This window comes from Pantherophis guttatus, chromosome 2 (assembly GCF_059756535.1).
Source record: "Pantherophis guttatus breed Tessera chromosome 2, ASM5975653v1, whole genome shotgun sequence".
Lineage (NCBI taxonomy): Eukaryota > Metazoa > Chordata > Lepidosauria > Squamata > Colubridae > Pantherophis > Pantherophis guttatus.
Window position 1 is genome coordinate 78830529 of NC_142064.1, and position 27748 is coordinate 78858276.

General features: G+C 38.5%; 1 protein-coding gene across 5 annotated transcripts in view; it reads left to right on the plus strand.

Annotated features, from left to right (window-relative positions):
- Positions 1-27748, plus strand: part of ADAMTSL1 (ADAMTS like 1) — a 489535-nt gene that overhangs the window by 377327 nt on the left and 84460 nt on the right. For 4 of the 5 annotated variants that reach the window (XM_087886305.1, XM_034410498.3, XM_087886306.1 and 1 more), the window contains 4 exons: positions 10099-10149; positions 12467-12671; positions 14763-14910; positions 17056-17140. In XM_087886305.1, the coding sequence (XP_087742431.1) occupies positions 10099-10149; positions 12467-12671; positions 14763-14910; positions 17056-17140 (489 nt within the window). Of the gene's footprint in view, positions 1-7087; positions 7200-10098; positions 10150-12466; positions 12672-14762; positions 14911-17055; positions 17141-27748 lie in introns of all 5 variants that reach the window. The other variant, XM_087886307.1, reaches the window with a different exon arrangement.

Here is a 27748-nt window from a genome sequence, read left to right on the forward strand (position 1 = left end):
ATACTGAAATGCAAACAGGTTAATTATTCTCTTTTTATACTTTTCAGAGATTTATTAAGATTCCTTAGTAGAATGTGGATAGAATGTTTGTGTTGCATTTGGCCAGCAGCAACAACAACAACAACAAAAGTATGACTCACTATTTATCAAGAGCTAATACTTCCTCAACTAGCAAACATCTCTAGAGCTGTAGAAAACTAACATGACATAAAAGTCAGTGTGGAAGACAGATTCACTTAACAATCCTGTTACTAAATTATCAACTACAGTGATTCACTTAAATGTGGCAAGAAAGGTCGTAAAATAGGGCAAAATTCACGTAACTATCTCGTTTAGCAACAGAAATTTTGGGCTCAATTGTTGTAAGTTGAGGACTACTTGTAGTAATAATAACTTAGAAAATGAACTAAGCCAGACAATTCACAGATTATACAATGACAGGAGAGGTTTGCAATAAAAAGGGGTTTTAAAAGTAATATTTTGTATTTTTAAAACATTTCAGTACAATTTGTAATTGTATTTTATATTGATATTTCAGCTTAAAAGTTGAATTAAAAAGGAAAGTAAAAAATAGAACAATATGGAAAGAGATTGTACATACAGGAGAAATTTAAATTTAAAGCACTATTGAATTCAAAGAAATAACATGAGCCAAGAATATATAGCCACAGAAAATATATATAAAAAGGATGAACAGAGCAGTATGAATAGTTTTGCTTTCTGCAGTTTCACTGAAAGAAGTTCCTATGGCCCACAGAAAATATATTGCATGCCATATAAGCCCCACACAGCATTGGACTGGGAGAAATATATATATATATCAGGTACAAGACTTGGTTAGAGTACAGATACGACCCACGCTCTGAATTCTGAACAAGCCTGATAATTAGAGAAATGGAGCCCAGGTAATGTATTTGCAGATAAACACCTGGCTTTCCAAAAAAGATCAAAGCAGATGTAGATAATCCCTTTTGTCATTATTGTTATATAACAGATGACTTACGTATTCCATTTATTTCTGAGAATTTATCTTTTTATTTTCCGATTGAATTTTATACACAGGCTTGATAATTCAAAGGCAGATATGTTAAGATAGGTAGCTACATGGTGCAGGCTAATTAAGAGATGGGTAGAAAGAAAGATTTTAAAAATCCTTCTGGATAGATACTAGGAGTAATGCACTACAGATCTGTGTGGTTGAGAAGGTTTCGGATTGTGTACAGGTGATTGGGAGAGAGTGGACAGTGAGCATACAGCAATGTAAAAAAAACAACTGAATACATGTGCGAACAAATCAAGATGGCACTGATTGGCATTAAAAAGAGAGGCATTATGAATCTTTTAAAAGCACAAACGCTATGTTGAGAAAGACCTGTGTGACTTTTGGCAACTCAGTTCCAGTTTATGATGAGGTAGCAGATGTAGAATCTTGTAGTCGAGTGAATCTCTTCCTCTTTAATACATTTATGCCAACAGTTTATCCCTTGCATTGGAGACATGATTGTCATTGTATAAGGCTAAAGTTTGGCATGGCTAAAGATAATTTAATGTTATGTTCTTTGCAGTATGAACTTCATTACCAGTAATTTCGATTCTGGCTTTTTCAAGGGGAGGTAAGGAAGGAGGGCTTGAGTGGGAAGATTCAGGAGTAGTTAACACTTCTTTGACACAGAGCATAAGAGCTGTGTGCCCTCTCTTAGAGAAGCCATATCTCAATCCAGCCTTATATGAAAACTATTATCTTGTCTCCAGTCTACCAATTTGGAGAAGATTGTAGAGAAGAAAGTGGCCAAAAAGGGCCTTAGATGAAGTAGATTATCTAAATCCTTTTCAATTCAGATTCAGACTGGACATGGAATCAAAGCAGCAATTATCATTCTGGTTACATGATCTACAGTCAGGTCCAGAAATATTGGGACATCAACACAATTCTAACATCTTTGGCTTTATACACCACCACAATGGAGTTGGAATGAAACAAACACAATGTGCGTTAACTGCAGACTGGTACCACTACTACAGTAGGAAAGGATCCCACATAAATATGGTCAATACTATTTTAAGTTGCTGGAAGTCCTATCAGGAGCAAGAAAATTATCATCTTCAAGGTTCTGATATACAGTCAGGTCCAGAAATATTGGGACATCGACACAATTCTAACATCTTTGGCTCTATACACCACCACAATGGAGTTGGAATGAAACAAACACAATGTGCGTTAACTGCAGACTGTCAGCTTTAATTTGAGGGTATGTACATCCAACTCAGGTGAACGGTGTAGGACTTACAGCAGTTTGCATATGTGCCTCCCACTTGTTCCAGCAACTTAAAATAGTATTGACCATATTTATGTGGGATCCTTTCCTACTGTAGTAGTGGTACCAGTCAATACTTGGGTAGGGAGGAGGCACAATTTAACCAAGGGCTCAATTTTCTATCCTACTACTGCAGTGGTGAAATGTAAAATTTGTTACTACTGGTTCTGTGGGCGTGGCTTCGTGGGGTGTGTGTAATATGACTGAGTGGGCATGGCCAACATTTTTTTTTTTACTTTTAAAACCATTTTTTCTACAACCTCTTTGGCTGAAGAGGTTGTAAAAAAAATGCTTTTAAAGCCTCTGACAATCCCAGGTGACTTGCCTGATCAGCAGAGGCTTTCTTTTTTTAAAAAAAAACCTCTGATAATCCCAGCTGACTTGCCTGATAGGCAGAGGCTTTTTTTAAAAAAAAGCCTCTGATGATCCCAGCTGAGCCGCACGATCATCAGAGGCTTTTTTTTTTTTTTTTTACTTTCAAAGGCATTTTTTTCGGCCAAAGAGGTTGTAGAAAAAATGCTTTTAAAAATTAAAAAAAAAGCCTCTGATGATTGTGCGGCGCAGCTGGGCAGTGGGGGGGGCAGGGATTTTTGCTACCAGTTCTCCAAACCACCCGCCCTCATCGCTACCGGATCGGATGATCCGGTCCAAACCGGAAGCATTTCACCCCTGTACTACTGTAACAACTATATGAAACCACTAGGGATGGCCAACCATCAGTTTGAAGTAAGGTATCATTATATTTTGACGCCAGTTTCAGTTTATTATTTCATGTTCAGCTGTTGGGAGACAGCTGCCCATAATTTTTTGACTGTCATCTCTGATCTGGATGGAGTGGTACTTCCCCATTCAAGAGCGATGTGCAACTTGGGGGAGGGCTTCCCGGACTGTCAGGTCTTGCTCAAACAACAGGTGCTAGCTGTGGCCAGGAAGACCTTTGTGCAGCTCCATCTGAAGTTGCACCCTTTCCTAGATTAGGAGACCCTTCACAAAATAACTCATTCCATTGTTCACCACATGGCCATTCCCTGCAATGCACTCTGGGTAGCACTACTCTTGAAGATGAGCTGGAAGTTATACAGTAGCTGTTCCATAATGCAGTAGCATAAACAATAATGGGCAGGCCTTGGAATGCCCGTGTAACACTTTTGCTTCACAAGCTGCACTGATTGCCAGTTTGTTTCCAGGTGTAATTCAAGATGCTGGTTGTTACCTCTAAGGCCTACATGGCATAGGGCCTGTTTACCTCAGAGACCATATATCTCCCGTAGTTTCTATCCAGCTGAATCAATCTGGCAGGGTTGGTATGTTCTGAATTTTTTCAGTTCAATGCCATCTCGTGGGAGATTAGAAGCTTGCCTTCTCTATAGTAGCACCTGCCCTATGAAATTAGGTTCCCCCTTGAGATCAAAAACAACCCCCACTCTGCTAGTATTTTGAAGGGGTCTGAAGAGCCTGGTTCTTCAACCCAGGCTTTGGTACGGATGACTGAAGCCTCCTTTTAACCTCGGTTGTTTTCTTTGGTTTTCATCTGGGTTGGAACCGAAAACGAAGAAGCTAAAGTCCTTGAGGCTTTAGAATTCAAACATATAAGCACCTGCCACATAACATTCCTGACTCAACAATTGCCAATAAGAAAGCCTGGATAGTGGACATGGCAGTACCTTGTGACAGGAGAAGGGAAGAGAAAGAACTGGAGAAAATCACAAAACACAAAGTCCTGCAAATAGTAGTAGAATGGCCATGGCAAAAGAAAGCAAAGATAGTACCAATGATAGATAGATTACCTTGGGTGCAATCCCAAAACATCTGGAGCACCATTTATACACCATCGGCATTGACAAAATTACCATCAGCCAGTGGCACTTTTATCTGGAACAGCTTACATCTTCCAACAGTACTTTTAACACTGTCAAACAATAACCTTTGCCTTTCCCAGGTTCTTGAGAAGGACTTGGTAGCTGGATAAAAATGTCAAATCCAGCCTAAACATCTGGCTGACTATGTGACAAACCGTGATAATAATTACAATTATTTTATAATATATTTAAAGCTGAGGCTTCCTTAGTGCTCTCTTTCTTGGAGAAAAAAGTATATGAATAAGTACTTCTTTCTGTTCAAACCCCTTAGCTACTATAATTTGGGGGGATTATGATAAGATGGGATAATAAAGAAAGAAAGGCAGAAGTGGAGAAAGCATTCCACTTGACCTATTATCTCAAGCAGAGACAGAGCAAGAATATTTTTCTTTGTTCCCTTTATACCATTAACTATTCATAGAAGGAGAGTACTTAAAGAGCTTCTATCTATATGCAAATATTTGGATATTCTTCCAAATGACTTTGGAGACTGTGGTTTTGAGCAGAGGAACTGGAAAAAAAAACCTTAATCGCTCTGTTGCTTTCTGCTCAATACAAACAGTGGATTCAGGTCCATGTGCTCGGTAGAATATGGGTCTCTTATCAAATGTGAGAAGAAAAGGGCTATATATTAGTGCTTATTATGGATAAAAACATGCATTGGAAAAGTCGTGAGAGAATGCTTTCTTTACTAGTCATAGAGGTCTCTTCAGTTCATTTCAAACTGGCAGATTCTGCTGGAAATTTCTTAACCACTTTCTCCTTGCTCTGTCATCATAATACTGAAATGTACTTGAATATTGTAGATAGTAATAATAAGGCAAACTAACAAGCAAAGTGCTGGAGCGCATAATACCAGACTTATCATTGGAAGGCAAAATTGTGAAATTTTGACCATGTCATGCAGGGGAATTCACTGGAGAAAGCAATTATGAGTCTCCGGAGAAGGGCGGCATATAAATTGAATTAATAAAATAAATAAATTATGTTCAGAAGAGTTAATGCTAAAAGGAAACCAGTCCGCCAAAAGAACATGGTGGCTGGACACTATCAACACTGACGACAGACAGAGCATAGAGAAACTCAAAGAAATAGTGCAAGATCAGAAGTTATGGAGAGACCTGATCATAGAATAGCCAGGAGTCGGACACAACTGAATAGATAACATCCTCATCCTCATCAATAAGGCAAATAAGACAGCAAAATCATAATCCTATCTCTATTACATCCATTCTCAGAAGGCCAATCAGAAGTGGCATGTTTTGTACAATAAGTACTTCTGCTATCTTAAAATATGTGGATGGTTCCATCTGAAGAAGAGTTAGCTGCCCTTACAAGCCACAATTACTAGGAACTGATGTGTACCAAAGAAGCAGAAGCAGTGTTGGGATTCAACTGGTTCGCATAACTTCGACGGAACTGGTTGTTAAATTGCTGGTTGGCCCCGCCCCATCCCTTCCAGAAATCCCCCTGCGGCCTGTTTTTGCTCCCAGGAGGCTGCAGGGAGGCCTACTGGGCCCAAAATGGGTCGTGGGGGGAAGGGGTGTCTCCCCCCTCCCCACGGCCTGTTTTTGCTCCCAGGGGGTGCAGGAGCCCGAGTGCTACCTGTCACCCCTGACCACGCCCACCCAGTCAGTCATTAGGGCAGAGAACCGATTGTTAAATTATTTGAATCCCACCACTGAGCAGAAACATAGGTACTTTGTAGAGGGTAGATAATAAGGCTGGATCCTGATTCCTGACTGTGTGAGTCATTAAGAGTTGGGACATCTATTTATGTGGTGATTGCTTTGATTTTTGAGTAGAGAGCTTTCTCTCTTGTGCAGATTGTATTTAAATAGAGAGCAGTAAGGAAGCAAATATTACAGGAATTGTAGATTCCTGATTTAGTTTGTTTGCATAAATGGAAGGGAAGAATCCTCTTCATGTAATCTTCCTGCTTCCCAGGTTTAAAGCTGTTAATATATAAAGGGAAAGCAGAGGATTAGCCTGTTGCTAGACAACATGCTAGACACTTTACAGCTAGCGATATAAAAAGTGAAGTATGTAAATGAAGCCCATGCTTAGATCTGTTGTGTCAACATGAATTAAACCAATATAGGGACTTGATCTGAAGAATCAATTTAAAGGATGACTCTAAAGAGCTACTGGTTCGTATGTGGAATAAATGTACTCTTCAGGAAAAGGAGAAATGGACACTTTTAGGGCTCTTTTGCAATTGTATTTTAGGCTAAAAATAATTGCAGTGACACTGTATTATTGCTTAGTCAGTATTTGTGGTGGCATTGAATTTTTATTGATTTGTTTTTGAGGTTGAACAGAGCTCAGTCTCAAAAGTTGTTCGTCCCTGCATAGTCTAACTCATTAAAATAGTTTTGTATCTCTTCTGGTTTGTATACGGGAGAGAGAGAGAAGAAAATATATACTTGTCGATCAGAAGGTCAGCAGTTAAGTGGTTCGAATCCCTAGCGTCATGTAACGGGGTGAGCTCCCATTACTTGTCCCAGCTTCTGCCAACCTAGCAGTTCGAAAGCACGTAAAAAAATCAAGTAGAAAAATAGGGACCACTTTGGTGGGAAGGTAACAGCGCCTCGTACGCCTTCGGCGTTTAGTCATGCCGGCCACATGACCATGGACACCTCTTCAGGCAACACTGGCTCTTAGGCTTAGAAACGGAGATACAACATTCAAATATTCACAGACACCACAGCTCCTGATGTTGGAAAACTGATAGTTCTTCCATTAGGAAGAGCGAGGTTGATGTTGAAAAGAGGCAGAAGCAGCCCCTGCCTTTCATGAATCACTGCCATTTTCCATCTGTTGGGGGACAGAGTTCTAAATATTGTGAACCCCCTAAACTAATGTTCTGACCTTAGGTGCACTGGAAGATAACTATCCTCTTACTGGTTGCAGTTCGGTTCACTAATGTACACGGAGAGATGCCAGTTTACCTGTTGCCAATCTTTGGCTGGCACAATAAACATAAGAAGATAAGCAATGATTACAGGAACAGTTCCCAATCATGGTAAGTTCCTGCAATTATTGAACTATCCCTATGGGGAAAATAAAAAAAGAATTGCTATCCTACATTAGCAAAATTGGCCTCCGTGAAATAAGTCATTCTGCTACTAACATTACTGTACCGTTTGGATTACACGAGGGATTTTATACTCATTGTATGATTTGGAACCAAGCAACTTGTAGTAAAATAAATTGAGGGTATAATTGCCTCCACCTAATTCTAAAGAGATGAGTGCTTTGGTAGCAAGAGAGTAATTTTTATAATACGGTGAACATTTGATCTATTGGTCCTCAGTTTAGCAAGCTTTGGATGCAATGGACAAAATCTGTGCTTGTATTACTGCATATGCTTCTATACATGGACAAAATCTCATTTGCCTTTTTATATATGCATAAAGTTCCATTCAGGCTTAATGAGCACTCTGCTTTAACTAATACCTCACAACTGCCTGTTATTATTTGTTTCTTTCTTTCTGCTACTGGCCAGAAGCTTAGCAAATAGTTTTAAATTTTAACTTTTTGGATGAAATTTCTAAAGAAATAGTGGTTTTCAAAGAGGGTATTTGAGGCAAACTTACTTCAAATAGTTGGACATCGGATTCCTGTAGGAATTAAACGGTTGTCAGACTGTATCAGATTATTTGGCAATAAACACTTGAGTTTATAGATCAGGAAAAGCTTCTCAGATTTGACATGGCTTAGATCAGTTGATTATTGCAAACAAAAATGAAGTAATCTGTTGTGTATGTGCATATATATACAGTATATATATATATATATATATATAGAGAGAGAGAGAGAGAGAGAGAGAGAGAGAGAGAGAGAGAGAGAGAGAGAGAGAGAGAGAGAGAGAGAGAGAGACATACACACACATATACATACACACCAGTGGTGGGTTTCAAAATTTTTTACTACCGGTTCTGTGGGTGTGGCTTGGTGGGCGTGGCATGGCTTGGTGGGCGTGGCTTGGTAGGTGTGGCAGGGGAAGGATACTGTAAAATCTCCATTCCCTCCTGATCAGCTGGGACTTGGGAAACAGAGAATAGATGGGGGCGGCGCCAGTCAGAATTTTTACTACCGGTTCTCCGAACTACTCAAAATTTCCACTACCGGTTCTCCAGAACTGGTCAGAACCGCTGAAACCCACCTCTAATACACACATACACACAAATACATTTGTGTTTGTGTCACATCACACATACACACAAATACATTTGTGTTTGTGTCACATCACACATGCAGATAGACAAAGAAGATCTGGGAACATATATGTTAGTGTCAGAGTTTAAAGTCTAGACTTTTCCTCCTGTTGCTTTGAGTCAGTGGTATTTTGGTAATTCATTTCCTAGTCTTGAAAATTGTAGATATCTACTCCCTTTTTATATTAATGTCTGTCTGGCATCACCGATTCTTGCTTCACCGGCAGTAATCATCATAGTGGATATTATTAGACAGCCACTAATGTAATAAATGGGGCAGTTTTTGTAGATTTAACCTGCTATATGTTCACTACCTATGTAGAAATGTATATACTCAAGCATCAACAGATGTAACAGATAAGCAGTCTCATTTTATATTTATTTCTGAGGAATTCAAAAATAGGTGCTTATGAAATTAGATTGACGATCAAGTTCCAGGCAGAATATTTCTACTCAGTAAGAGCAAAATGCTTCTACTAGATCACATATCCAATGAAGATTATTGAATTAGACAGAGGGAGAGAACATTTTTTCTTACCCTCTGTGAACTATTCAAGTTCTTGAGTTTGGTATAAGAATGAAAATTGTAATGAGTTAAATGATTACAGTTGACAAGGAAAGAATTGGCTTCACATTTGGCCAAAATTTGTCAAAGGACTAATCGCATACTACAGTACTTTTAGGATTTTGACTTCAGTGCAGTCAACTGCAAGGTTCGTTGAGATGTATCTTATTGCTTGTTTATCATGTGGAGTAAAAACTTCAGTTTAGTAAAAAAAAAAACCCAGCTGGAGCATTTAACAAATTGAGTTTGACAAACTGCCTCTGTTCATACAGATTTGCATAGCTGATGTTATAACAGCATTGATCTTTTGTCATTGTTGTTTTTATTATTTGCTAGTGATCATGTAAGGTATGTAATTTTACCTCTTAAATGCATTGCTTTTTCCATGCTAATTTTTCTACACCAATATTTAAGCATTAAAGAGGCATATTAGGGCATAGGCTGATAATGAATACTCCCAATATATTAATCGGTGATACAAAACATGCGGAAAGCATACGATCCAAATTATAATTGTTGTTAGATTTTTGCAGAGCCAAACAAAGCAGCCCAAACAAAAAGAATACACCGAAGAATCTTTAAAAAATAATGTTATGTACAGAATTATTATACTGCAATGTTATGAAATCAGTAGAGAGCATTTTTGTTTTTCAGTAAATAATCGTGAGCGAGATTCAAGATTCTTCCACCCCCCCATACCATCACACTTTCTCTTACTCTGCCTTCCCTAACATTTATATTTAAATTTTAATTGAATTTCTCCCCATATGATAGATGTAGATTTAATTCTTTGGTTTTTTTAATATGGAGAGAATAAAGTTTTATGTCCTTAATCATAAAAAAAATGCATTAACTCTTTCTCCTCATAATTTTAATTCTAGAAAGACGGTTGTTAGCAGTATTTCAATGTTTATTATGGTTCTCATATGAACTAATTAATCAGGCTATATCAGTTCTTGAGATCTTTTGCAAAATAAAGTGTCTGGTTCCTTATATCTTTATATTTTGTCTGTAGGTTGTAGGAACACGTAGAATGAGTTAATTATCTAATGCTATGTTTTTGTATAATGTAATCATTTAGTGTTTATTTTATTGTGTGTACCTTCTACTCAGAGGGTTGGCATTATTGTTCCTAACAGTGATGGATACAAGCAGATCATGCCCTATGACCTCTACCATCCTCTTCCTCGGTATGTAAACCAAATACTCTATTTAGCAATAAGAAACTGTTTTTTTGTGTTTTATTGGCAAGCTAATAGAGAGATAGTCATTCATGTTCTTAATTCTGGTGCTTTTTCTGCATTGTTTTCTGATTTTCTTTACAATTCAAGCAAAAGATGACTTTCTCTTGTCCTAAGTATTCATACAGAATAATTGTTCATGACCCAAAAATCAAGGTATTTTTTCTTCTTCCCCCTGAAAGTTCACATGAGACTAAGATAAAATTTCATAGTCTTCCTCCTAAAGCAACAGCATGGATAAATTTGCTAAGTGAACACTTGAATTTTCATTGGATTTATTTTCTTAGTTGCATTTGTAGTCCAGTCAAAAATGCATTTAAGGACAGTTTCATAACATTAAGAAGTTATAACATTTATCTCTTTATTAGAATTATCATCTTCATTTCAAATATTCAAAATCAAGATTTTATGACCCACATAAATCAATTGTGGGAGACCTTAATCTCAGGCTGGTGCTATTGAATACCAGTCCTATCCATAAAGACCACCTTGGTCATTGATTTAATTGTACACAAAAATATAGAGATGGTGTTTATCACTGAAACTTAGGTATGTTAGAAAGGTGGGCATGATTAAAATATACCTATCTGGATTTCATGGGATGAATCAGTCTCAACCCCAAAGAAGTGGAGAGCTAGTGGTGTGTGTATAGGCAGGTCTGGATTATAACTGGAGCTCTGTTCTATCGATATTGGTGCGAGCCCCTATATATGCAGTGGGGTAAGGGAGAAGCTGGGAATGTTTCTCTTGTACCATCTTTCATCTCTATTCACGTAGCATCCCTGCCACGTAGCATCCCTACTTGAACCATCTTGTGTTGGTACATATGTATACATATAAATTTATATGCTTAGTGGGGAAAAGAGAGGGTGTTATTTCTGATTCCTGCACTAAAGAAACTTCAAAATAGGAAATAATAATGTGATGTATTGTTCAAAATACATTAAAATGCTTTCAAATCTTCAACAGCTGAATCACCAATCTAAGTGAAACCATATTTTAAATGGAATATGGTTTTTATGGAGTGTCTTATTAATTACTATAGGATATAGTTTAAGTAATTGCAAATAAACAATTTTTTCCTGGATAACCTGGTCCCAAGCCATGTAGCTCATGGAAGGTGACAACCAGCACCTTGAATTGCAGCTGGAAACAGATTGGCAGCTAATGCAGGAGAAATGACATCTGTGCACATCTGCTCAAAACTATGTGGGCGGCTGCATTTTGAACCAATTTGAGCTTGATACTTTTCAAGGGCAGCCCCATATCAATAAAGAACAATATTTGTAGTTCAGGGTTGAAATGAGGGATCCTTGGTGCTCTCTGAGCTTACTTGTTTTCTTGCAGATGTTTCATTATCCTAACTAGGTAACATCATCACTACTAGTGCTAGCTAATGAAACGTCTGCAAGAAAACAAGCAAGCTCAGAGAGCACCAAGCAGCCCCATATAGAGAGCATTGCAATAGTCAAGACAGGAAGTGATTAGGGCTGTGATGGCGAGCCTATGGCACTTGTGGCATGTGGAGCTATATCGGTGGGCATGCAAGCTCAGCTGCGGTGTGCGCAACTGATTTTCGGGCCTTCTGGGCCCACCAGAAGTCAGGAAACAGGCTGCTTCCGGCTTCCAGGGGATGGAGAAGGCCCATTTTTTGCTCTTCCCAGGCTCCAGAGCCTTTCTAGGAGCCTGGGGATGGCAAAAACGGCCTTCCCCCCTCTCCCGGAGGCACTCCAGAGGTTGGAAACGGCCTGTTTTTCACTCTCCCCAGGCTCCAGAGCCTTTCTAGGAGCCTGGGGAAGGCGAAAACGACCTTCCCCACCCCCCCAGAGGCCCTCCAAAGGCTGGTAACACTGGTCTACAAGGAGAAAGCCTTGGAAATGAAAGTACACATTTTATCTCGGAGGCTGATAATTTCCCAAAATTTGTAGACCAGTGTAATAAAGAATGATAGAAGCTTCAAAGTTTCTTTAGCATTATATACTGTAGCATGCGACTATTTAATGGAATTCCAATTTCCTATGAAAAATTCAGTAGCTTACTTAGTTTATGTCATGTTATAGACTCATTCTTAAACCCAAATCATTTTTATCAGAAATTGGACATTTCAAAGCCAAGTAGTGGCTGATGGACCATTGGATATGTATGCAAGTAATAGGCCAGGGCTTTGCTGCTTCTACTAGGGAAATGCCACTATAGACTGAAGTACTTGCAGTTACACAGCCCAGATATGGTTGCCTTTCCTCTGAACTGTTGTGTTGTTTTGAAGGTGGGAAAGCACCCCGTGGACTGCCTGCTCTTCTTCCTGCGGAGGAGGCATTCAAAGCCGCACAGTCTCTTGCGTGGAAGAAGACATCCAGGGATTGGTCAGCTCGGTGGAGGAGTGGAAGTGCATGTACACTCCCAGGATGCCCATTGTTCAGCCTTGCAATATTTTTGATTGTCCTAAGTGGCTGGCTCAGGAATGGTCTCCGGTAATTATGTTCTTTTCATTATTGAACTATATATTTACAGTAGTATATAGTAGTTATATAAATATAAATATATATCTATTTATAGTATATATAGTAATTATATAAATATAACTACTATATTTACTATATAGTAGCTGAAATAAAGTCATTGAAATGTCTGCATTATGAAAATACTTACAATCCTTTCAGCATTGGTACACATATGTAAGTACAGGAATGGAAAAAAAGGGCTAGTTTAATTAAAGGTTATGCAGCAGAGGTGGGTTTTAACAGGTTCTGACCAGTTCTGGAGAACTGGTAGTGGAAATTTTGAGTAGTTCGGAAAACTGGCAAATACCACCTTTGGCTGGGCCCAGAGTGGGGAGGGAATGGAGATTTTGCAATATCCTTCCCCTGCCACGCCCCCAAGCCATGCCCCCAAGCCACATCACGCCCACCAAGCCAAGCCTACAGAACCGGTAGTAAAAAAAATTGGATTTCACCATTGCTTTCAACACTGCCTTATCAACTGCGAGTCTGCTGTATATTTTTTTTATTGCTGACTCCTTTACTGTTGATAGTCAATCCTAAAAGGTAAAGGTTGTCCATCTTATTCACTGTCAGTCCTAAGGTCCTAAATCCTCAGTTTCAGAAAGTAAAGGGAGCTAAGACGAGAGGCTCTGCTTTTCAGTAGCAGCACCAGCTCTCTGAACAATCTCCCAATGGAGTTCAGACTGCCTTCCTCCTTGATTAAATTCAGGAAAATGCTGATGACTGCACTGTTCCATAGAGCCCTCTAGTTAGGTTTGACCTTTTTTGTTTTTTATTGATCAATTTCATTTGGGGGAATTGATTTTTTTAATTGCTTCTCATTGTTACTTTGATTTTGACCATGAATGTTTTAATTTTGTCCGCATCATGTAAACTGCTGAGAATTTATTTTGATTGCGGCAGGATATAGACAAGTAAATAAGGCACTGATTTGCCTATGTGGTAGAGTGTTTTAGATGGCTGTAGGCCAAAAAGTAAAAGCTGAAATATTTGATCAGTAAGAGAAAGGGGAAGAGAACCAGCAGTAAATGACAACAATATATCAGAAGAAAGGCTGCAGTAAAAAAAAAAACAACTGCCTTGTAGCATCTGAAAGGCTTTCTCCTTGGCAAAATAGAATTCTTGAATTTCTCCTGGTGGTATTCTGAAGATTACTTTATTGATGGAGTAATGAACAACAGTAATGCATTACATGCATCTTTCCATCAGCCTGAAACCTTGGCTACTACACTTCCCAATCTGAAAAAGGGCCAGCAGGAGGAGGAGTTGCATCACAATGTCTTCCTTTGGATTTAATTAGAGGTTTGGAAGCTAGATAGAGTGCAGACTCATGGAAACACATGGTTCAGCGAAAGGCAGAACATTCATCACTAATTAATGGCCCTCTTGTGATGAAATAAATGTACAAACACCACCCACCACCCATGTAACTTTCACTAAAATGCTTTCTCAAGAGAAAGATGAGCCTGAGTGGCGTAGGAGGCTAATGCCTCCTAAGGCAGCATTTAACATCCAGCTGCCTGCAATTACTGCGAGTTCAATTCTCACCAGGCTCAAGGTCGACTCAGCCTTCCATCCTTTCTAAGGTGGGTAAATTGAGGACCCAGTTTGTGGGGGCAATAAGATGACTTTGTATAAATATACAAAAGTATGATGGCTATTGCTTAACGCATTGTAAGCCACCCTGAGTCTCCGGAGAAGGGCGGCATATAAATCAAATTAATATGTAGGTATGTATGTATGTATGTATGTATGTATGTATGTATGTATGTGTGTATATATATATATATATATATATATATATATATATATATATATATTTGAAAAGCAAATTTTCTTTAATTCAACTCAATGATAATTATTTTCTACAATATTCATATCAACAAGGTTACATGGGATTGGCAGTTGGTATCAAAAGCCAACTATATACAAATCAAACATTTGGACAGTCCATGAGACCATTCAGGTTCTGTTTCTCTTCCACATGGCCAGTTAAGGGATGGAGCAGCAAACATATTCATGATTATTAATGGAAATAATTGATTATGGTTTTCCTTTCAGTGCACAGTGACATGCGGCCAGGGTTTGAGGTATCGAGTAGTTCTGTGCATTGATCACCGAGGGATGCATACCGGTGGCTGCAGTCCTAAAACAAAACCGCACATCAAAGAGGAATGCATTGTCCCTACTCCGTGTTACAAGCCAAAAGGTAAATTAACAAGCAGCCTAATCCTGGCAAGCAGTTATTGAAAATAAGTGCATTTTCCCCCAGTGGGAAGATGATTGGACTTTTGGGTTGTGTAGCTGAGAGCTAATGCCTGAGGCTTCATTTAAGGAGCCAATACTGATTGTCATGCTTTGACAAAAACAGATTTCCTGGCAGGAACCTTAAGCCTATGTAATCACTCTTAAGCTCTACTTGTCTGTAATATGGTATCTTTATGGATGGAAGAAAGACAGAGGAAAAGAAAATGCTATTACCACAAAGGAAGTAAGAGGGCTAATATATTTTGGTAATAAAATTAGGGATAAATTACTCTTGAGCAGATGTGGATCCACTGATCAAGATTTAACTTATAATATCCGCAAAATTGAATTCATGCTTTAGTATTCACTTCTTTTCTGAACTAGCGTACCAATCTTTGGCTGAGAAGTATTGGATCAGTTAGCCACTATTTTGTTCTACTAGTAAATTGTTAATTTTTGCCAAGTGCTACTAAAGAGAAAATAGGTCCGGTATTTATTACCATATTTTTCACAGTATGAGATGCTCTGGACTATAAGACACACCTACCTTTTGGGAGGAGGAAAACAAGAAAAAAAAAATCTGCCTCTGCCTCCCAGCATCCATCGGGCATTCATCTGTCCCATTTGCTGCAGCCCATTTGCCGCGGCCCATATTGAGTCCTCTAATAAATTCGTTCAGCTACATTTAATACTTAAGTCAATCTTGCTAGGAAAGTTATTGTTTGAATACCTTAAAAGAAGAAGGTCCCATGAAAGATGATTTAGTAATATCAGAGGAGAAAACAAAAGTTTATAGTGAAATATTTACAGCATGATATTCATATGGCTTTTACAAATAGTACAATAAGCCATTTGCCCCCTGAATTCAGATGATTTCATATTGCTTTTGAGTGTGACTATCAATTTGTTATGGATTGATTTTCATACCTTTTTCCTTTGACCCTGAATGGCCAGTGCAGCTCCATAGTTTAATACAGATGTATGTTCCCATGAGAACATAATTTGGTTCCTCAACTGAGTATTTTATCAAATGCTTTTAATGCATTTCCCTGATACCGATCTTGGAGGGGAAAGATAGAGAATGGTGCTGTTTTATCTCAAAAATGACAGTAAGACTTTTTAGCTCAGTCTTTGAATCCACAATGTTGATGAACTGATAAACTCTGACTACAAGGGCATCATCAAACTATTTTTAGTTTTCTGTTTGTTGAACCATCATTCATCACATCTGCATTTTCTTCTGTGTCATAATAAGCTACCAACGTGGAATATAGCAGAACCCTTTTTATAGACTTATAAAGAATTATTGCCCCCCCCTTTCCCCCCCTCACTTTGGGCCAAGCAGTGCTGAACTGCATAAGCCTACTAACTTGGAATCACTTTGTACACTTCAAAGAAAAGTACCCTTGTGTACAATACTTCCTATCACTAATAATAATCATCTTCTCCATTTTGGAGATTTCCATAGTATTGGACAAATATGAAACGAAAAAAAACCCCTCATCTTTCACACTGGAAAATGTATGGGCAGTGCCAAGCTTATACATTTCTTGACAGAACTGTGTCAAATGGAATTAAACCAAGATAGGAAGATATATTTTGGCTCACAGGCAACCCTCCATGCTTTTCCTTTTGCACAATCCCGGCAGTTTTGAATTAAGCATGGGTGTCTATCTTTTGCAACAGGAAATCTACCATTAACTAAAATTTGCCTATGTTTTGAAGTTGGTTTAACATCTTGACCTTTTCTAAAATTATTAACCATGCTTTTCTGATTTAGATGAAATAGGAAACTATGGTTAATTGAAGAAGTACTCGCTTTCCTCTTTCTCTTCTGGAAGCAGAGCAAAGGGCAATATGCATAGCCAGAAGGCTCATTCATATCTCATCTTATTAAATTTAGTCTGATTGTGTGAAATAACATTTCAGGAAGCTTTATACTGTGCAAGCATTGTCTAGGTGCACTAATGATTGGATTGGCAGATACTTAGCAAATATGGAATAAAAGCAAGGTAATTCCTCTTTAGATAAGTTACAAAAGAGGATTAAGTTTTTTAAAGTACATTATTTTTGCATGTTTCCTATTTCCCTATGATTGTTTTTCTAGAAAAACTTCCTATTGAAGCTAAATTGCCATGGTACAAGCAAGCTCAGGAGTTGGAAGAGGGAACGGCAGTTTCTGAAGAACCAACGTAAGTTTTAAAACATTATCTGCTGAAATCATTACACTTGAGGATCCAAGCAGCACATTGCAATTTTTATTTATTTATTTTATTTTATGTATGTATGTATGTATTTATTTATTTATTTTGTCAAGCATGTATTAGATAACAGATATAAGTATAAACATGATTATTGTTCTGCCCCAGCTACGGACCCCAAAGACTGCAGCACACACAAAGTCCGTACAAACCTTAATTTACTAATTAAAGACTACTAATGAGCTTTCTTAGTAGTTGTTTGAACACAAGTACAATAAAACAGTCTTTTCTGAACAAGGGCTGTTAATTTAACTTCATTAACAGCCGACAAGAATTCAAAGAATAATAACTCAGTTCTGAGGCACAGTATTTCAGATAACCATAATCTTACTGTGGTTGGCAGAATGCCCAGAAACAATTTGCAGGAAAACTGATAAGAGAGAAACAAGACCCAAATCAAATGTTTTCTGGAATCAAGACACAAAGGAATTTGAATGAAGTTGTTTCCTGCAAATTGCATCAGTCGTCATCCTTCCTTAAATAGGCTAGGGGAGTGGCCAATTAGCCCCAAGCCTTATTCTCGAGGAGACCTCCTCCTGAGGAGCCACTCTTGCCTTTTTGCAGCTCTGTGCGCTCATGCATCAAGAAGAGGCTCCTCCTCTTCTTCCTCTTCACTTATGGGAGCTTCTGGAGGTTCTGAAGGCCCTGGCTGAATCCCCACCTCTGGCACCACATCTTCTCCAGCCTCCTCATTGTCCGACTCGAGTGCCAACTGCACAGGCTGCTGGCGCAGCACCATACCAGCCTCCTTGCTGTCGGAATCAGCTACTAACTGCACAGGCCGCTGATGGGCCACAACAATTATGAATAATGAAATAGATACAAATAAAAGGGAACATTAGGACAGGGACGGTAGAAACACTGGTGCGCTTATGCACACCACTTAAAGACCTCTTAGGAATTGGGTGAGGTTGACAGTAGACAGTCTAAGGTTAAAGTTTGGGGAAGAAACCAAAACGTCAGGTATTGCATTCCAGGCATTAACAACTCTGTTACTGAAGTTGTATTTTCTGCAATGAAGTTTGGCACACTTTACCATAAGTTTGTATCTATTGTGTGCTAGTGTATTGTTGTGGTTGAAGCTGAAGTATTCATTGACAGGTATTCATTGACCATTCATTGACATTATATATGATGTAAGAATTACAATGTGAAATAGACTAAAATCTGCCTGGAGCTAAGATATTTTTTATGGATTTCAAAATACTGTACTATCCAATTTGTATTGCATTTACTGATGTATACTGTCTATGAAGAATTAAATCACAATCAATATGGTATAGTTTTGTGCCTGGATAGTTGATTCACGGAAGCGTCATCTTTAGGGGTCTTTACTCTTGTAGCAGCTTTTTTCATTTATAACTAATGTACTTCTCCTAAATGTTGATGTCTTGTTTTGATTTAGTTGCTTGAATAGTATAGTACAAATAAAGAAGAATATTTGTAGCTCAGGGTTGAAATGAGGGGTCCTTGGTACTCTCTGAGCTTGGTTGTTTACTTGCAGACATTTTGTTACCCAAACTAAATAATACTGATGATGGAAACAACCAAGCTCAGAGAGTACCAAGGACCCCTCAGTACAGTACAAACTTCCCATGTGCCCATATGCTTTAAATTTCATGTTAGATTAAGATCATTCACGTAACTCAACTTGATACCACAAAAAATGTCTCCCTTTGTGGCCTACTAATAGTTAATTTAGATGTTACATCTAGGCATGAGGAATTTCATCTTCAAGCATACAGTTTTTAAAAAATTTCAAGAATTGCATTGTGGCTTTCTCTGAACTCATATAGTTATTCACCAGGTAGCCATCATTCTTTTATTTCCAGTATTCAGCTGAAAGTCTCAATGCTTAATATAGCAAAATGGCACCATAGCAAATCTAAGAAGGGAAACTTGGGAAACTGCAAGTTCAAAGGCTTAATTTAGCCAAGTGGGAATCAGTGATTCTCAGGTCAGACAGAATCATTATGTAAACATGAAGAGAATGTTTCCATCTCTCTAGGCCAAGAAAAGAACAACCCAAAGTCTACTGACTCAAAAGTACAAGTGGAAAAAAAAGTCTGGGATAGAGTTCAGGAAAGTAAATATCTATTGATATGCTAGGTGAAATAGGACAACTAGATTTGATTTCAAAGGGAAAAAAAACTACGGAAAAAATACATTTTTTCCTGAAAAAAAAAATTAATAACTTTTTGAAGGTTTTCTTTTCATGGTATTTTTGATAGATCACGAAGGTAGCAAATTGGCTTCAATTCTTTAAGTAACAACTCAGAAAAAATCAGAAGCACAAGATTGCGAGCAGATAGGAGTGACTATTGAATGTATTTTTTAAGATCGGTTTCTACCTTTCAACCAGTGGTGAAATCTAAAATTTGTTACTACCGGTTCTGTAGGCGTGGTTTGATGGGGGGGGGGTAATGTGACTGGGTGGGAGTGGCCAATTTTTTTTACTTTTAAAACCATTTTTTACATGTAAAACCATATTAAAAAATGCTTTCAAAAGGCTCTGACGATCCCAGCTGAGTTGCCTGATCGTCAGAGGGTTTTTAAAAAACCCTCTGCCGATCAGGCAACTCAGCTGGGATCGTCAGTTTGGATCGTCAGAGCTTGGCTTGTCAGAGGCATTTAAAAGAAAAAAAGCCTCTGATGATTGCGTGGCTCAGCTGGGCATGTGGGGGCGGGGGCAGGAATTTTTGCTACCGGTTCTCCGAACTTCCCGCCGCCATCGCTACCTTCTCGCCCGAGCCGGTCTGAACCGGGAGCATTTCACCCCTGCTTTCAACTCATATGTACATATGGATTTGATTCACTTTTCATTTTCTTCTAGAAGAAGATCTTTCGGATAATCAGAACACTACATTTCACTTTGCAAACCAATGACATTTTAGATCTGGAATATATCTCTGTATATTAGGCTGCTCTGTGTTTATGCACACATCCCTTGCTAAATCTTTCATGTGTGCTTGATCTTTTACTGCACCATTGATAGATTTCCACTCATGCCAAAACAAGTTATGTCCAAAGATACTTATAAAAAAAACCGTATATTTTTTTTCTACATAACTTGATATACCATAAATAACAGAGTATTTCATTTCTCTGCTGTGACACAGTGACTTTGCCATGACTAGAAAAGCATTTCTTTATTTGCTTATTTTATAATAATGCTTCGTTGAAATATCATTACTTGCACACGCATACACACATGTCACACACATACAGTGTTGTGAATCATGATGAATCTAATCCCTATAACTTTGTCTCCATATGGTTACAATAATATGGAGAGGTAGACCAAAGGGAGTCAATCGGTTAAGCCTTTCCAGGAGAAATTTCCATTAGTCTGGCAAAAGTCAACTTGTGTGAGAGTTCCTGTTGTTCAGAATCTCATCCCTGCTTTGGACAACTCTGAGATTCTTCAGAAAGTGAGGAAGAGAGAAGTTGCAGGAAGAAAGTTTTTTCCTGACTATTACAGGTCACAACTGAGCCATCAGAGTTGAAAGCATCCGATAATACAACTCATAAATCTGTCTGGGGCGGTTTTAAAACCAATGAGGCTGGTGTCTTCCATTACTATGCTAGGAAACAATTTCAGATTTTCTTTCCTCTGAATATTGGAAAACTTTTTCCCCCCCTCATCCATTGTTGAAGTGTGTCACTAGGCTCTCTAAAATTAAAAGAATATTTCCCTTCTAGTTTCCATAAACAATTATTTTGGTAAAAGAATCTTCTGTTGTTCATAAACATATCCTTATTCTGCTCTTGAATTGACTTCAAAGAAGTGCACAGCATCGAGAAAGGTTATATACAAACTCACTGCGTAAGTGGTGTGTGAATATGTCAGAGAGCGGAAAAAAAACTATTAGAGGAAATACAGTTAGTCTTCAACTTACAACCACAATTGGGATCAGAAAATTTGTTGCTAAATGGCACAGCTGATTTTAGACTTGTTTGCTGTGACCGGTAAGCAAATCACCCGGATCATTAAGCAAGACATCAGATGAACTTGATTTGCAACCTTTCCTGCCAGCTTCCACATTGACTTTGCTTGTTGGAAGCCACCTAGGAAGTTTGCCCATCACGACCACATGTCCACAGGGTGCTTGAACCGTTATACATACAAGCTGCTTGCCAAGTGCCCAAATCATAGACTTGTGAGTGCAGGGTTGATGTAACCTTGAGGGTAGGTCATAAGTCATTGTTTTTCAAGCCGTTGTAATGTCAAACCATCATTAAATGAATGGCCGTAAATTGAAGATTTCCTGTATGGTATACATGGGGTGATACAAAATGTGAGGGAGACTTCATTTGGAAATGGAAGAAGATATGTGATATTTCACCTAATTTTTATCACATAAAATATGTGAGGTTTAGTTGGTGTACTGGTTAAGGTGCTGGCCTGGAAACCAGGAAATCGTGAATTCTAATCCTATCTTAGACATGAAAGCTGGCTAGATGATCTTGGCCCATTCTCTCCTCTCAGCCCAATTCACCTTATAGGCTTGTTGTAGTGGAGAAAATAGAAGGACGGAGGAGTAGTAGGTATGTTTGCCACCTTGAGTTATTTATAAAAATACTAAAGGTGATAGACAAATAAATGTGATGGAAATTAAGAATCCATAATATCATAGTTGTTGTTGTTTTTAATTTACTTAGGAACTTGGAGGTTACCTTATCCCAAATTCTATCAAAACCACTTTATCATCTAAAATAGATTTAAAATTTAAAATAGTTGCCCAATCTCTATATATTGCCACTGAAGAAGATCCTCACTCCCTGATGCCATTTCTTCCATCTTCAAAGCAGGTTTTGCCACGAGCATCCATGGGATCAGGAAAAGGGGGGAATTGACAATACATATATAATGATGTCATCATGCAAATGCCACAACTGATATTCTTGCATCAGATGCTGTGATACAAGTACACACTAATTGTTGTTGTTGTTAGTTGCGAAGTCGTGTCCAACCCATCGCGACCCCATGGACAATGTTCCTCCAGGCCTTCCTGTCCTCTACTATCCTCTGGAGTCCATTTAAGTTCACACCTACTGCTTCAGTGACTCCATCCAGCCATCTCATTCACTTTCATACCTTTCTTCTTTTGCCCTCAATCTTTCCCAGCATTAGGCTCTTCTCCAGTGACTCCTTCCTTCTCATTAGGTGGCCAAAGTATTTGAGTTTCATCTTAAGGATCTGGCCTTCTAAAGAGCAGTCAGGGTTGATCTTCTCTAGGATTGACTAGTTTGATCGCGAGTGCCTTGCAGTCCAAGGGACTCATAAGAGTCTTCTCCAGCACCATAATTCAAAGGCCTCAATTCTTTGGCACTCAGCCTTTCTTATTTATTTATTTTATTTATTTTATTATTGCGATTTATATGCCACCATTCTCCCGAGGGACTCAGGGCGGCTTACAAAAACAATATCCAATACAAATCACAATAAAATTAAAATCAACAATCCAATTAAAACAATTTAAAATTATAACAATGTACACCCATAACGGATCAGTTAAATTGACGAAAGAGCCACGTCTTCAACTCACGACGGAAGGAAAGGAGGTCGGGGGCTGTCCTGAACTCAGTGGGCAAATCATTCCGGAGGGTGGGGGCTCCCACAGAGAACGCTCTCCTCCTGGGGGCCGTCAGCCGACATTGTTTGCCTGAAGGCACCCTGAGGAGGCCCACTCTGTGAGAGCGCACGGGACGGTGGGAGAGCAGCTGGAGATGGTCCTGCAAGTACCCTGGGCCTAAGCCATGAAGGGCTTTATAGGTAAGCACCAGCACCTTGAAACGAATCCGGAACGCCACCGCAGCCAGTGCAGCTCGCGCAGGAGAGGTGTTACACGGGAGTATCAAGAGGCCCCCGTAATTACCCGCGCGGCCGCATTCTGGACTAGCTGGAGCCTCCGGATGCATCCCAAGGGCAGCCCCATGTAGAGGGTGTTACAGTAGTCCAACCTAGAGGTCCAACTTCCACAGCCATACATTGCAACTGGGGCATAATTGTAGTACGTGCTATAATATCACGATAGTCACACTGAGTCTTGCCATTGAGAATTTTTTTTATATTTAGCAAAAAGAACCCTGCTTTTTTTTAACCAGCTGTCAAATATACATGTATACACCATTTCATTTTTAAAATCTTTTCTACAGCATAATGACTTGTGCTAAATGGATCATGCTTTTGGAGATGTGCAGTCTCTTGCATGACCTGCATGTTCACTGACTGCAGTTTCACAAAAGTCGTGTCAGGCTGGTACCATGCATATTAAGGAAAATCCTCTAAATTTGAAATTATATTCCATGGCAGCTTAAATTACCTTCCCAGCATATTTTCTTTTCTGGCGCAGATACAGACTATATCTGGCTTTTCCTAGAGACAGAGGATAGACCATGGCGCTCTTGTTAGTGCCCCTTTGTTCGAATGTCTGAGGGAGAGTCAGAAAATCAAGATGGCGGCCATACCAGTGCAGTCAAAGCTATCCCTCTTTTTAATGCCTGTGATGCCTGCAAAACGGAGCAGTACTTCATTCTTGTACCTGCCATCTTGACTGTTTTTTAAATTATTTTTCAAAAGTGGAATACAAACAACTATAACAGCAGAAAAAAGACAGTAGTGGTTATCCAATGGGAAAGAATCCATAAACATTGATAGTGATTAAATAAACATAATTAAATGTGGACGGTTAAAGAAAGAAGGAGGAAAGATCCACATAGTAATGCATTTATTATCAAAATAGAATTCACTCAGTTATTAAACTTACCATTCATTTATTTATTAAATTTACATGCCACTCGTCTCACTGTCATGCAACTCTGGGTGGCTTACAATTTGATGAAACAATATTATAAAGATTAAAACAGTAGAACAATAAATATAACATTAAAATGAGCAGAAAAATAGCTAATATGAGAGAGGGACATACAATGGAGTGGAGGTGAGATCTTTAAATATAGACCCCATAGGTCTATATTAGAAATATACTGCTTCATAATTTTAGAAGATTTTTAAAAACGAATAACACACACCTCTCCTGAAGTCATCCCTTATTTTCAGTAAACAACCATTCCATTATGTAAGATTATCATCTTTGCTGAGTCCCAAGCTTGTGAGAGCCCAAGCTTTTTATAAAATGATAACATTTCACGTATTAGGAATATAAAACATAACATTTATATGTTTAATTATTACATATCTTTCTGAAGTTCTATTAATACATGCAATGGTTTGAAAGCAAAGCAAAGCTATTGCTGGGAGAACCAAATAATTTACGTTAACTTTTTCATTTCTGACAACTTCAGCACAAAAGAACCTTAATGTCCAACTTTTTAAATCATTCCTTGAAAGTCTCTAAAGCAAGCTTTATAAATCAACTGATTTAAGGTATTATTTATTTAGCCCAGGCCAAATAAAGATCTTCCAATAGAAGATGTTCCTTGCTATTCAGAACTTGTTATTTCTTCATTTTGAGATAGCATTACCTCAGGGATTAATATAGCTCAATCTGAGAACCTAGAGAAGGAGACATCGCCCTTTCAGTAAAGTGCATAAGGGCATCCAGCCTTTGTTCTTTTTTATCTGGAGTAGCTTAAGATGACAAAGGATGAAGCATCTTCTCCATTTTGGCAAGACACCATAGTAAAATAATGCTAGAAGATAATATTTGTAGCTCAGAGTTGAACTGTGGGATCCTTGGTGCTCGCTGACCTTGGTGGGTTTTTTTTACAGATGTTTCATTACCAAACTAGGAAACATCATCAAGGACCTCACATTAAAATAATGCTATGCTTAAATTTTAAGACAGACTATAAAGCTATGGGCATAAATGACTCCTCATTCATCTATCAATATGAGCAATTTTATTCACAGGATTGGAGCAAACTAAAGAAAGGCAACTGCTAAACAAATAATTCCCTCAACACTGTCAAACCAGTTACTAAGTCTGCATTACTATTACTATTAATCTTCTCATTGTTCCTATCATCCATATCCTCCCACTTATGACTCTATGACTGGAACCTTGTTGCTGGTATCCTTAAGATTTATATTGACTGTTTCCCTATGACTATCATTAAGTGTTGTTCCTTATGATTCTTGACGAATGTGTCTTTTCTTTTATGTACACTGAGAGAGTATGCACCAAGACAAATTCCTTGTGTGTCCAATGACACTACGCCAATAAAGAATTCTATTCTATTCAACAACCATTTAAAAACAGAATCCCACATCATAATCCTGGCTAACCCGTGCATTGCCACTGACTATAAAAGTATCATTTATTATTCTGCCTTCATTGCTGCAGACTGAAAGATAAACTACCGTAGGCCCCTGAAGTAGAGGTAGTCCTCGACTTTCAACAGTTTGTTTAGTGACCATTCAAAGTTACAAAGGCACTGAAAAAAGTGATTTATGACTGTTTTTCACACTTATGACCGTTGGCGTATCCCCATGGTCAGGTGATCGAAATTCAGATGTTTGGCAACTGGTTCATATTTATGACAGTCAAAGTGTCCTGGGGTCACGTGACCCCCTTTTGCGACCTTCTGACAAGCAAAGTCAATGGGGAAGCCAGGTTCACTTAACAACCGTATTACTAATTTAACAACTACAGTCATTCACTTAATAACTGTGACAAGAAAGGTTGTAAAATGGGGCAAACTCACTTAACAAATGTTTCACTTAGCAATTGAAATGTTGGGCTCAATTGTGGTCGTAAGTCAAGGACTACCTGAACATGCCACTCACATAAAATGGTTAATTTCCTCCTACAAAGGGCACCAGGAATCCTGAAACGTCCATACCTAGTTCTCCTGCTGGTATATACCTACTAGAATTAAACAAGTGCAAATGTGAACTTTCTTTAGCTTTAAGAAATGTATGCTGCAGTAATAAGAAGTTACAGTTCCTTTGAAAAATAGATTCATGGCATCTTTGAAACAAGAGAAATATTTTCATGTCATCAAAAGTAACTCTGACACCAAAAAGCTGGCATGGCAGGCATAAAATCTTGAGTTGTTATGAAAGTGGGCCAAAGTACTCCTCGGGAGAATAATTATGCATGCATATTTTTATAAGTAAGGATATAAATATTAAGTTCAAGTTATTCTTTCTTTTGTATATTTCCTATGTGCCTTCATTTATAACAGAAGTTCCGGATAGACAATTGAATCTATATTTATTTTCATTTGGCAGTCTGGTTTATGAGTTCTTGCCACTTGTTCTCCATTATTAAACTGTTTTTCTAATTCTGTATTTAGCCAACTAATTACCCTTCGACATGCAATGGGAATTTAGCACTGTCAACATATGTCAAATAGAGACCATATTGCTTACATTGGAAAAGGATTATTTGAATCCTACCCTTATTTCAGCAGAACAAGTTAGTTCTGCATGCTGAAAATAAATGCAGACATTCTGTTACTGAAGGACCAAGGGACCTTGGGTGCTTTAGATGTTGATCTCTGATTCTGACCAGCCCCAATCTCAGTCTCCCATGATGGGAGCTGCAGACAAGCAACATCTGGCGGCAACAGATGCCAGCTGGAGTCCCATCCCTTTGTAGGAAGGGAAACATTGTCTTGTCATATCTCCAGGAATACTGTATAGCTTATCCAACATGTCACAGTCAGTTAGAAACCAGAAATTTTAGTTTCCCTTTCTGATGTTAGGGTAGCCTCTTTCCTTCATCCTGGCTGTAAAAAAAATATCAAGCTAACTTTTTGAATAACCTGTTTGAACAAACCTGCTTAGGAACATGCTAAAAGAATATAATTCTGATGGTGAGAGTTCCTCATTGTGCAGCTAGGAAGTGGAAAATTAGTGCCAACAAAAAATTTTCTTCAGTAACTTAACTGCACAGTAGGGAACAATTTAATCTAAACTGCATCCTTCCTAGTGTGCTGTCATGAAATATTTAATTTTTCACTGCATTAATTTTCAAAAATCTATACCCTAAATAGTCGTCAAACATATCACTGGAAAGGAAAATTATTACTAGCCATTTTTAGTTTATATGTAAACTATTTTATTGCACAGTTCTAAACTCATAAAAGCAGTGCAACTCCTAAAACCTTACCTGATTGGGTCCTAGGAAATTTTACATTGGTTAGATGTTTTTGAATACTGTCCTCTAAATCAAGACTAGATGTAAGCAAGCTTTTTTTTTACAGATTAAATGTTCATTCTCACAAACCATCTACTTTTCTTAAGAGGAGTAGATGTACAGTCTATAAATGTAGAAGTCCTAGATCAGTGATGGGGAACCTATGGCTCGCGTGCCGGAAGTGGCACGCAGAGCCATCTTTCTGGGCACACCAGCAGCCACCCGTTGCTGCACATGCACTGGCTAGCTGGTCTTCGCGCATGCGGTCATGCCAGAAACCGGAAGAGCAGCTCCCTGGCGCGCATGTGTGTGCCAGGAAGCTGAGCTTCCTGTTTCTGGCGCACACATACACACCAGCCAGCTGGTCTTCGCGTGTGCATGTGTGCCAGAAACCAGAAGACCAGGTAACTGGCACCTGCAAGAAACCACA